This window comes from Periophthalmus magnuspinnatus, chromosome 14 (assembly GCF_009829125.3).
Source record: "Periophthalmus magnuspinnatus isolate fPerMag1 chromosome 14, fPerMag1.2.pri, whole genome shotgun sequence".
In the NCBI taxonomy this organism is placed as follows: domain Eukaryota; kingdom Metazoa; phylum Chordata; class Actinopteri; order Gobiiformes; family Gobiidae; genus Periophthalmus; species Periophthalmus magnuspinnatus.
In genome coordinates this window covers 8,514,986-8,527,823 of record NC_047139.1, presented here as the reverse complement: position 1 = coordinate 8,527,823, position 12,838 = coordinate 8,514,986, and the positions used below count along the sequence as shown (strand labels likewise).

The 12,838-nt window shown below is 38.8% G+C and overlaps 1 protein-coding gene across 2 annotated transcripts in view; it reads right to left on the bottom strand.

The window, feature by feature from the left end:
* fgf13b (fibroblast growth factor 13b) overlaps window positions 1-12,838 on the bottom strand; it is a 42,510-nt gene that overhangs the window by 7,213 nt on the left and 22,459 nt on the right. For both annotated transcript variants that reach the window (XM_055226458.1, XM_033978846.2), the window contains exon 4: window positions 5,688-5,886. In XM_055226458.1, the coding sequence (XP_055082433.1) occupies window positions 5,688-5,886 (199 nt within the window). The remainder of the gene's footprint in view (window positions 1-5,687; window positions 5,887-12,838) is intronic.

Sequence of the window (12,838 nt, the reverse complement as noted above, 5' to 3'; positions counted from 1 at the left end):
AAAATGTTTGTTATCTTAGTCATAATTGGATGTTGTGTCATGCCATGTCTTAGATTGCTGGTAGAGATCGAAGACATGTGCAGGGCCACTGTCCTAATGAAGAAGCTCCCTCGTCACAAATTTCGTTATTCTCCGTAAGGTCTCAATTCTCATGTCCTGAACCAATTGACTAAGTTTGGTCAAAACTATGTAGATTGATCATTTGTTTTAAAAGATATAAAATCCAAATTCTGAATCCTAGTAAGTGCTCCTTGTTTCTTATTTGCTGTCCGAGAGTCATGTGTTAATTTATGTGTTATGTTAGCCTAAGGGCTGGGATGTGTTATAATGCAGTGACTAAAGCTAATGCTAATATTTTACTCATTAGGGGAACTTTAAGTTGAATGCATTATTATGTGAAAGTAGTGTTTTGTTTTTAATTTTGGTGTGATCACATGTTTTTAATGTGATCAAAAGGGGGGATTGTGAGATTAATGTTTCATGTAACATGATATTATTATACTTGATATATTATACTTTGACCTGTATGTTTTTGTGGGTGCCAGTGTGGCACGATGATGTCATAATGTACTTGGAACATACATGGACGTGGAAGTGCTATGTGCATTTTTGTACCAAGACGTGCAAGACGTGTGTTTCTTAAGAAAGACCAGATCAGCATGCTGACTTTGTCTTCATTGAACCCAGATAACATGTACATGTCTGTATATTCTAAGCTAATCATTAAGAGAATGTGACGTGTGCTACTAATATATAGAGCCCACTCTGGAGATGTAAAATTAGGAGATGAAGAGATCATGATGTTGAATCAGTTTGAATGATGCCTGTGCCGAAATAAAGAACCTGGTTTATGGATCTACTTGAGCCTACTGGACTTTTGTTTGCGGTGTGCCTCCGGGAAAAGCTGACACGGCCCAGCGATCAACCGGGGAATAAAAGCCCGGAGCCGCCACCACATCGTGACCAGTGGGTCCTCCGCTGCAGCAATTTTATTTGGTTATTTAGTTTATGTTTGTCTGATCTAGCTGCTTAATTTGTATCCACTGTTGAACAATGATGTCTAGGTCGAGAGCGGGATTGGAACCGCCAACCTTCAGATCAGTGGACAATCTACCACCTGAGCTACTGTCGCCCTTGTTGCCATCCTTTTGTAAAAGTTTGAAGCTAAAACAAAGCTCCTCTTTAATTTTAGCTTTAGATATTTACTACTACTATAAATGTACTGCTATGACTCTAACCCCTCCGCGCTGTACTGTACCGGGCGTCGCCTGCTTTGTCTCTTTTGCAGCATCTTGGACGTTCGGAGGCGTGTAACCGTGGAAACTGGACGACCTCACCTCTCTCAGCATCAGCAACACCTGATATCACCGCAGCAACCAAAACTAATACAGAGCTTTGTCCCTGGATCTACAGAAATGTACGTTCCCCCGCTCTGTTTATATTATTTAGTCACATCCTTTGTGTTGGCAAAGGTCATGAGAACAGCGGAGGAGCAGAGACAGGCTTCAGCCGAACACACAACACGCTCATTAACCTTTATCTAAAAATGTATTGTGTTCTCAAACTTCCCAAACTGGCAATAACTTAAAATAATGACGACTGCACTGAGAAATGACATTCACTTTACCATTACAGGTTACTAATTGCAATTTTGTTTATGTATATAGCCCTTTTTTATTTATCTTTATTTATACAGGAAGAGCTAGGCATGTTGCTGAAGTAAATATAGACGATAAACGATAGTATTGAAACCCAACCCTAAAGCAAATTATCCCACAAAAAGTATTCTAAATGTACAATACTGTTAAGAAAAACACTTAAGTAGTTAGTTTGTGTCTATAATGAGTCATAAAACTCCATAATTTGACCTTCCGCAGCTCAAATCTCAGCGTGGTGCAGAAAATAAATCAAATATTTCCCATTTGCACAAAGAAAAAGTCCCTACGGTAAATATTGAGCCCCAGAAATTATTGTTCCATCTGTTATGTTTATGAATGTATTGTATCGTGAGAGGCCTGGGAGAGACAAATCAGAACATTCAGACTCTTCTTTTCATAGACGTCCTGTTCAAATACAGAAAAATACAAAGAAAAACAAAAATAATAACTACACAGGTCCATTTAAAACATTAAAAACAGAAGCAGGTTTGAGTATAAATGTTTATCACCACATGATTAAAGTGCATTAGTGGCATCAAAGTATCTAATTTAGCTTGTTCTTAAAATATATTCCATTTTTGGCAAGTAAAACAGCCAAAAGCCCTTTTTCCGATCTCCGTCCTGGTGCAGCCCGTCCTTAGACTTACACAATCATGTTTTCTTGTATTAAAAGTTCCCGTATCAAAGTTCAACGAGCAAGTGAGATTTTCTGGCAGTCTATCAAGTCGTCCCTTATAAATACGTTTAATACAGTGTTGTTCTCTTCTGACGGACAGCGATGGCCAACCTACTTTTTCAGAGAGTCAACAGTGATGGGTTTTTAATTCATCACCGGTTATGAAAGGAAGGGCTGAGTGAAAGAGCGGATCTAAAGGCTGGTTGATTTTAAACTGGTCTGAGATATAGTTTTTAAAGATTTTTTAAAAAGATATTTATACTATAATATATACTGTAGCCTTTATTACAACATTTTGATCCGATTGAAGCAGCTTTTGGTTGCTAAAGAAAAACTTTGCCTGATTAATACGTATGTTGATGTTTTATTTGTAATATATGAAAGTATTATAAAGTATATATAAAGTATCATATTTGCCAGAATAAAATACAGTCTCTGGTTTCCACAGTGGTAATATTGGTTTTAATTGCTGTCATTGCGTGTGAACATAAATACTATCTTAAAACAACACTTAAAATGTGGTTCAATCTACCCTAAAATGATCCAAATTTGCGTTAAGTTTTGAAAATGATTTAAAAGAAAGTGTAAAAACAAAAATATGTTTAAAAGGTGTGAAACTGAAGAGTTATTAAACAAATAAAATGAGTAGATTATTATTTTTCTAAGTGTAACGTGTAAAACTGTAAAATCTCCATGGAGAAAAGCAGGTGGTGGATCATCTAAGGAAAAGTGCCGTAGTCTATCTTTAATATACACTTATATCTAGGTACAAGGTGTTAGTCATAGTATTGTCATCTTGCTAAATCCAAACATATTCAGGATAACTGTACAGACGCACTGCTCTCTCTCTCTCACAGTGGTGACTATAACACGGTGGAAATTGCAGTTTTTGTTTAAAGTGGGAAGTGTCTCTGTGGAGAAGGTGATGTAACCCGCTTCGATGCAGCTCAAAGTAACACCATGTTCAGATCTGGAGACTCGAGTCAGGTTTTTTTTTTGTCCTAATGGAGTAAATCGAAGCGTGATAGAAACCGATTATTCACAAGATTTAAACAAAACGCAGTATTCACCTTATTCCTGAAGTTGCCGAGGTCGCCGCCATCGTCGCTGGATTGTATTATTTTACATGGGGCTGCAGATCTTAACAGTAAATAAGTTGTATGACGACTACAAAACCGTTTTCAAGCCTCCCAGAGAATCGGTGCAGTGTTGACTTGTTTGTCATGTGAACATTTTGCACAAATCGACCTACTTTATATCAGATTTTTTAGGCAAAGTTATCAGATTCTCCATTGAAATGAATGGAAGTGCCATTTGTAAGTGCCATTACAAAGAAAGCGCAGTTTTGGAGCATTTAGAGGAAAAAAAATGGGCGGGGCGGAATAAGGTCAATAGAGAATATTTAATTTCTGTTTGGTATTATGTAATGGGCTTTAGTTGTGCAGTAAACCTATATAGAAGGTAATAATAATTTTAGGATTAATAATAATAATAATAATAATAATAATAATAATAATAATAATAATAATAATAATAATAATAATAATAATAATAATAATAATAATAATAATAATAATAATAATAATAAACATTTCAATAAAAAAGTGTTTAGTTTCCCTCTTGTGTGTGTAACCTGTGTTTTTTCACACATGTAAACCTGCAGTACAAACCCTCACATGTGATTGGTGGACTTCCTTCAAGCTTTGCCCCTGATTGGCTCAGACTTCCTGCTGCTCCCTGCCCTTGACTGGTGCAGCACCTTAACACCTGGGCAATCAACTCCACCTGCTGCAGCAACACCTGTACTGAAGGACTACTCCCTGCTGGTCTGTGGTGAGTGTAGCATTTTGTGTATTTCCTTGCGTCTCTGCACTCGACTTGGCTAAATCCAAGGTCTAAATCTGTGTCTAGTGTAACGTGTAACGTGTCAATGGATTTTGTTTGGTTTTCTTAGTTTATATCCTTGTACATCTTGTTTTGACCCTTACCTTTTGTGTAAATATTTTAGCTCATTTATGTTAACTTATCTTATCACTTTACTTTTACCACTTTACATTTAGTTTTTTGTTACCTCAATGACCCTCGCCGAGCTGCGCTGTAACACCAAGAGCCACAGGTACTGTACTGAGGTCACTGCGGCTCAATGGTAGAGCGTACACCAATCCAAATAATAAAGCGTGGACAAAGACTTAAATCAATAATGAACAAATAGTCTATTACTCCTTTTAATTCAAGCTTAGTAAATGACTATGAATTCTTCTGCTGCTACTTCCAATGCATTTACTCATATCAACCTACAACAAGGAGCACTCAAAAAGAAGTCAATCGAGCATCTGCATAATTGATACGAAACAGCGTATTGAGCAAACCCACTAAAAGTAAACGGTAATTAATGAACGCATTGATTGGTGCTGTTTATGAAGGACGCTGTGATTTCCTCAAATAATTAGATCCAGTGAAGAACATCGATAAACACTGACTCAGAGAAACAGAGCATTGGGTCAATTACAGTTTCATGCATGTTTAAATGTTTATCCATTTCTAAACGAGTCAGGGGAGTCAAAGGGCCAGAAGGTCACGTTTTCATTTTAAGAATATTTAATTTTAAGTTTGTTTGGACATATTTAAATGTGTATATTCTGGTAAATTACTGCAAAAATTCATATTATTGTGGTTGTCCCTGTCTAAAGTTATGAGTAAATTGTGTATATGCGATCGATATGTGAATCATTGCACTTTAGGGGGCAGAGGATGTGCTGTGCCCCCAGAAGGGAAAAGGCCAGGGTAAGACACGAGCCCACTAAAATATTTAAGCCTCCGTCCTCCGGAATGACAATAGAGCCTAAGATAATACAGTCGAAATGTGTATTTGAAATGGAACGTCCCGGTATAACCTTTGATAGTGTCCTGATGTTACCTCTGCGCAGTTTTCACTTTGAGACGGAGCAAAACCGTTTCAAAGTGAACTTGGTCAGGGCATAGAGCACAGTTTAACACATGGTATGTTATTCTATAGTAAAAAAATACCTTTATACCTTCTACTGTCTTGAATTGTTTAAACATGGACCTTTTAATTCTAGGAAAACCGTAACAACTATATGGAGACGAGTAGCAGGATGTTTTATTTTTAGTATTTCTTCATACTTGACTCTAAAAAACCTTTTCACAAGAAGATTAAACACATGAAATCACCATAAATCTCATGTTGTATGTGATTGTTCAATAATAGACCTTAAAATGTATAACTTCCTGTCTAAAACTTGCAGTGTTAGGTCTAAAAATATGACCAATCTAATCAAAATGTCAATGATCCTTTTGATATTCTGTCCATAAATTGTAGCGCCTGGTGTTACCTTTGAGTGGTTTGGGGATGAAGTGTGCTGCGGCCTTGTTCTTCTTCACGTGATTCCCCTTCATGATCTGTCCCTCTTTGTTGAGTCCCAGGTACCAGGCCCGTCCCGACGCCTGCTGCCGGTACATCATGGACGAGTAGGTGACGTAATAGTTCTCAAACACAGACTCCTTAAACTTACACTCGGGCGTGAAATGCTCCTAAAGGGGGAGAGGAGAGATGGATTAGAGACATAAGAAGCCGGGGCTGTTATAAATGAGGTTATGAATAGACTGTAGTCTGTGTGAGAGGGTGTTAAAGTTAGATCAGTCTAAAGCTGCACAATCTATTGGGAATTTGACATTGACTTGTCCTGGTTTAGCCCTGATGTGGACCTGGTTTGGCACTAGTTCGAGGAGCCTATCCTTGTGCTGTAGTGTGATGAAAATCCAGCATTGTCACCTAAGCAATTAACAATTCAAGACAAAATATTATATAATTTGAATAGGAAAAAGTCGTCAAATCACTTATAAGAAGGAAGCTGAAACCCCTGAACTGGATTAGCTTTGATTTCGTCCTATTTTAGGCATTAAACCAATGTCTAGTATATGGTAAAGTCTTGGTAGAATCCTCCTGGTTTACTCCAAGTCTAGGTCTTGTTTTGAGCAAAATAACGTCGAATTCTATCAAATGGACAATGCTTTTTAGAGTGAATGCCTTTCTCCACTCATCTAAGTCACTATTTCCAGTTACAAAAGCATCGGGACTGAAGAAGCTACTTGGATGAGTTGCAAAATCCACTTATTCAATCTAAAAACATTATCCAGTTGACAGAGTTCATCCTTCTTTTGCTATCGAGCTGCCTGGATAACAGATTTCAGACATCAAGTTCTTTTTTTAGCCCAGTTGGCTCCAGTTTAATCCTTGTTTAGTGCCTGTATTTGAGTCTAGAGAGTTAAGTTCTTTACAAATTATCATCTGACATTAAAGATCTATGTTCTAATGCTTTTTCTGAGTTCTTCTCTCAAATGGAAACCGCACTGTTGAATAATTTGGATAATTTCAGTCAGGAATTGCCTCTTAACTAAAGGTAAAAGGAGCTGTTAACTTAAACTACCACTTCATGACATCACAAGGTGGAACAGAACATTTTGAAGATAGACAGACTAATAATGCAGGTTTACTCTGCCACGTGTGAACGAAACAAAACACAACCACGCAAGAGTACATTTTGCGTAATAATATAGGACCTTTTAAAGAAATTACAGGCCATGTAATAAAAAGGTGAAGATGCCTCACAGTATAAGGCGTTTATTATCGTTCAACATCCAGTCATAGTGGTTGCCATATCAACCTCACATCCACATCTGAATATCATAGCCGTAGTTTCCGTGAGCCGTAGTTCGTAAACCCCGTGACAGAGTAGCACTAGCTTCTCCCCCGTCTGTGTTTGAACCCTGTAGGCCGTTTTAGAAACTTGTGAAACCACGTTGTTTTGACTCTGTATCATGCCGTCTCCTCTTCTTCTGTGGCGTTGGTTGGTATTCAGGGGAGTAGCCAGTTGCTATGGAGACGCAGGAATAAGGAAATGCAAATGTCAGCGGTCCTGAGTGCTGCAGTTTGTTCTGAGAGACTCCGAGGCTTTCGGCCAGATTAAGATTCAAACCAAATTTACTAGTGGAGATTTGAGATATGAGCTCGGGCGCTATAATATTAAAATCGTCATGTGCTGTAACTACGCTGTTCAAAGCTATATGGGAGGAAGTTGACGGGAAGCCGCACAAGCCAGTCAGTTTAGAATATGACGGGAGGTAGTTGAAATAGGAGAACTTTATCATGCAAAATAATGACTGTCAACAGTTTATTCACAAGCAGTTATGATTACAGTGAAAATGATGCAACTGATCTGCAGAAACATAGGTCAGATTCTGCATATACTGTACATCACCTGTCACTCGTTTACTATTTCCTCCTTGAATGCAAACTATAGAGTGTCCATCTATGTTCTGATGATACCACTGGCAACTCATCACAATCTAGCACTTGTTAAATACCTCAGATTCTTGCAGTGAAGTATCTAATAATAATCTAATAATACCACCACTTCCCTCAGGCTTCATAATCTAATTTTTATAGTTGGTAAGTGCAGTTTAAGTTTAAAAATGTGCGTAAATCAATGCTCTCGACGACAAACAGCATGGTGTGAGACATTATAAAGTCCATATTAAGGTACTGGGGCAGGAGGATCCACAGCGTCTGCTAACTGCCCCCGTTTGAGTAATTAAGACAGACAAATTTGACTTGTGTAGCTGTCCACTTCACCACTGAACAACTGGGTAGACAATTACACTTATGATTTTATTTGAACAATGTGAAAAAAACCCTTTGCAAATGTATTCTTTCTGCTCAGTTGTTTAGCATTTACAATCTGACTTTTAAGTAGCTTTATCACTACTACTACTACTAGCTTTTCGCACGATTTACGGTCAAAACATCTACAAAAACTTAACACAATGTAACGGTCAGCTGGTGTGTGGACCGTTTTCAAAAGCACACACACACGTTATCAGTTTATATAAGCACTTTTTCCATTATTTACAAAAAGTAATGTGACTGTAAACACCAAACAGGAAAACAATAAGATGTGTTTGTCTGTTGTGGGAGGAAGAGATATGAACAGATCCGGCGATATGAGCTTATGACCAGAGCAAATAAAAAACTGGTGATGTAACAGAGGTGTGTGTGTGTGAGCGAGAGAGAGGACGCTGTGCCACTATGTGTAATATTATACTCAGAGATTGTAGGCCGAGGTGTACAAGTGAAGTTAAACAATATGTCTTTATAAACATATGAGAAAATGCATTGAAATTGAAGATGTTTTACCAATCAGCCTTTTATCATTTTAACTATGCTATATTCGGCAAAAACAACGTATTAAAATGTTCCAGTCGCTCCACACAATCCCCTTGCACTTCGCTAATGAAACTACTGCACATCGCATCAGGTTTGTGAAGTTGTAGTGCATTGTTTTGTATCATGTTTTTGGAAAAGTGGACAGGATTGTACTGCTAAACATCAGGAAGGTTTTAATTAAGTCTGGGGAAGATTGCACGATTACTCAAACATCAAAAACATGCCTGAGGAAGTCATCCATGCATGAGCGATCGTTACATTGTAGAAAGCTCCAAAAAGTAAACTTAAAGAGGAGGCATTATGCAAAATTTGCCTTTCATTCATTGATGTAAACTTAGCTCTTGCACTCAAGTTAATGTTGCATAAACCGCCAGATAAAAAAGCTTTACTTTTTTGTCATAGATGTCGATATTTCTTGTTTCACTGTGAGAAATACTTTGGCGAACCCTGGTTTACACTGTGACAAGTGCGTTTTGTTTTTGTTTGTTTTTGTCTCCATTTCACTTTCACCGCCCACCTCCTCCGCTCCTCTAAAGTGAGCTACTTAATGCTGTCGCCGACTCTGCCTCTCCAACCCGCCTAAGCTAATTTATGCACAGGCTCGGGTCTGTAATGCATGCGTACATCTGATTGAGAAAGGCAAGGAAACAAATTTGAGTGAGAGCTAGCTAAACGGACACAGAGTAATCTCTCCATCACAGTCGGGGTTGAAATCGATGCTGAGAAAAGCATGAATATGAGAGCTCAGATAAGCCGACAGCAAAGAGCTCCAGCACAGGGCAGCGCTGTAGTTTGGTATTGACGTGTTGATGGTCTGATAATGTGTGTCTGGACAAAGCAGAGATGTGTCTTTAATGACAATGGACACAGGGCTCAATGCAACCGAATACAGACAAACAATATGAAATTATGATCCAGTAGAGATTTGGGATAAAAGATGCTAGCAATAAACACTCAGAATTGAACAGTTCAATAAATAAGTTGTATAGTAGTAACTGATAAATATTTTTGTCCCAAGTTTAATCATAGCCTGTATAAAGAAGTGGACTAAGGGACTGTGACGTCACCCAAAGCTCCGCAAGTCCCATACTCTAGCAACCAAAGAGCCAATCTGGAGGTAACACGCTTTCCCACTGGTTTAGCAAGGCTTGGCAGTGCTGTCAATCAAACCTGTTGCTAACGATAGTCGGAGTCACCTCGGCAGCTGATTTGTTTCTTATTAATGTTCATACCTTGAGTGACGGACACAATAGCGAAATAAAAAGCACCAGGATCATGTGGAGCCTGAGAGTCAATATGAATATTTTAAGACCAAAATGACGAGCCTGACAGCAGCATTTACAGAGAGAGGGGCGACAGTTTTCTAATATAAAGTGAAATGGAGCCAGAAGCGCGCCCATGATCACTTCTCATATGGAACACGGTGGTTAGCAGGTTAGCGATGTCCATTTATATATACATGAGTTTAATCCAATACAGCAGCATTTTTTAAAAGATCAATAATCAATTATAAACACTGTTCACTGCACTGAGGCCTTTGTTTGAGCCATTTATTATTGTGCTTAAATGCCCCTCGGGATAAATACATTACATAAAATAAATAGTACAATAATATACATATAGTTATATTGAATTGTGTCCATAAAACATTACTGAGCCTTAGTCATAAAATATTATACTGTCAAACTGCTAACAAGGCAATTAGATTAGATTTAGATTTGTTACCTAAAGTGTCTTAAAAACAATATGAAGCTTCTGATTGGCCGGGAATCAAAATTTAGAAAATCATGACGGTTATTTTTGGCATATTCCCAAGGGTCAAAAACGTTTAATCCCAACAAGTAAATTGTAAAAGGGGAATAACATTGCAACATACGTCTACGAGGCAGGACTGGGCAAGGAAGCCACATACTTTTACTGACAGACGATTGGCTGTAGACGTCTCAACAAAACAGATCCAAGCTGATCACTAACAATCTGAAATTATTGTTTAAATTTGATCAACTCCACAGCCCTAGTGAGACTGTTTCCATGTAGTACTGTGTCCAATATCATGGTTGTATTAACTCTGACTTTAGGCTACTGAGGTGTCTTGTTATAATGATACTAGTTGGATTCATAAATTAGTTTAAAAGGTCACTGGAATTAGTTAATACTGTTTTTCTGTAATCCTCTGAGCCAGTAGTACAAGGAGAGGCTACACTGATCTTAGTATTTTCTTTTGGGCATAAACCTCCTACACCAATAAAATTGAAGAAAAAAACAAAAAACTGTTATGTGCAGACCTGTACATCACTTTAAGCAATAACTTTAACTCCCAAAAGCCTGCACCAGCAGATTCACAAGATAAACAGAAACTAAAAGACGCTGATGGCAGAACTGCATGTGTTGTTTGCAGTCCTGTATCGTCTGTGTGCTGAGTGAATGGAAAAAAGTCTATTCAATGTTTTTATTGCTTTTAACTATGTAATATAAGAGTGCTGAATTTCACAGGAAGTGCTATCGATGTGCATTTTCATCACTTTCACAATGAACTCTTCCTACATCGTCTGGTGTGGCTTGCTCACCTGGATCCCGACAAACAGTGTACAGTCATGCACACAGAGCTCTGAGACTCAGGCACAAATCACCACATACTCCCGACAGACTCTGCTTCCTTTGTGGGAGATATCCGGGGGATATCATTCTGCCACCGAACTGTAAGACTATTTTTCAGTGGAAAATAAAGAAGAAAAAGGGAGGTTTGCGCAGAGAGATTCGTAACAGACTGAAAGGAAGAGGGAGTCAGGACCCGCTTCCAGTGATGACTTTATCAAACGTGAGATCACTGAATAACAAACTGGAAGAGTTGTCACTGCTCATAAGATATGATGAGGCTTTTCGACAGGGTAATCTGATTTGTCTGACCGAGTCATTGCTCTACAACCAGTGCGTGGCGGAGTTGCCTGGATACACCGCCATACGAGCTGACAGGAACAGCCAGCGCTCGGGGAAAGTCCGTCGGCGTGCGGTTTGTGGATGTTTGTCAAACAAAGGTGGGCCACACAGTTTACAATAGATGAACGGGTCTGCACAAAAAACTTCGAAACATTAGTGATGTCATTCAGCCCATTTTATTTGCCTCGCGAATTTGGCGAGCTCACTTTCACACTGGTTTATGTCCTAGGCCAAACAATAAAGAGGCTGCAGAGCACATAACAGAGACTTACACTGTCCCGATGGGCTGATCAACCGATGTTCCTTATGGGTGAATTGAACATACTGTCTCCCTCAGATTGTAATACATTTGTGAAGCCAAATATGAGAACTGTTCAGGTCTCAGACTCTGATAGTGAGGACAGGCTAATAGACTATTTTGATACAACTAACTGGAGTGTTCTTTGATAAAATTAGAGACCCCCCATGAGCAGACTACACTACATCATATATGCAGTTCTGTGAGCAATCTGTAGTGACCAGTAAAGCAGTCTGCACGTAACAATAAGCCATGACTCACCAAGGAGTTACAGTTGTGTCTTAATGAAAAAAAGTCGACTTTTATCAAATCTGACAAAGAGAAACACCTCAGCCCGACACTCTGCAGTTTGCCTCTCGGCCCTGTAAAGGTACAGAAGACACTACCCTGACTTTGATTAACACTTGGGCTAGTCACCTGCAGCAGAAGAGCGTCTATGCATGGATTTTATTTATTGATCTGACTTCCGCCTTTAATACAATGCAATCTGACATTTTGCCTGAACAGCTCTCTGCTCAGGGGCTGAATGGGCGGCTGATCTACTGGTTCAGAGACTTCCTAACTGATCAAGCTCAGAGACTGCACATGAATGACTCTGTGTCTGATGAGGTAATTCTCAGGAACACACAGGAGCTCCACAGGGATGTGTCAGATGTCCTATTCTTTCTGTATATTAATGCTCTGCAGATCATGGACAGTAATGTTAAGCTCTTCAAATACGTTGATGATATGGACATAGAGGGTATGTTTGACAAGAATATTAACTGTAACTATGTGTCTGAGGTGCAAATGGTTGAACAAAGCACAGCATTCCCTGATCATCAGTGTAGACAAGACCAAAGAGCTTGTCCTGAACAGTCCCTGTTGAGTTCCTCTCTATCTCTGATCAATTAGTTGTGAGTGTTTGAGAATGTACACTGACGACAAGCTAAACTTCACACAAAATGTGGATGAGATCAATAAGAAATGCAACTAGAGACTTTATATGGGCAGAAAGCTCAGGGGCTTTGGAGTGACGTCAGATT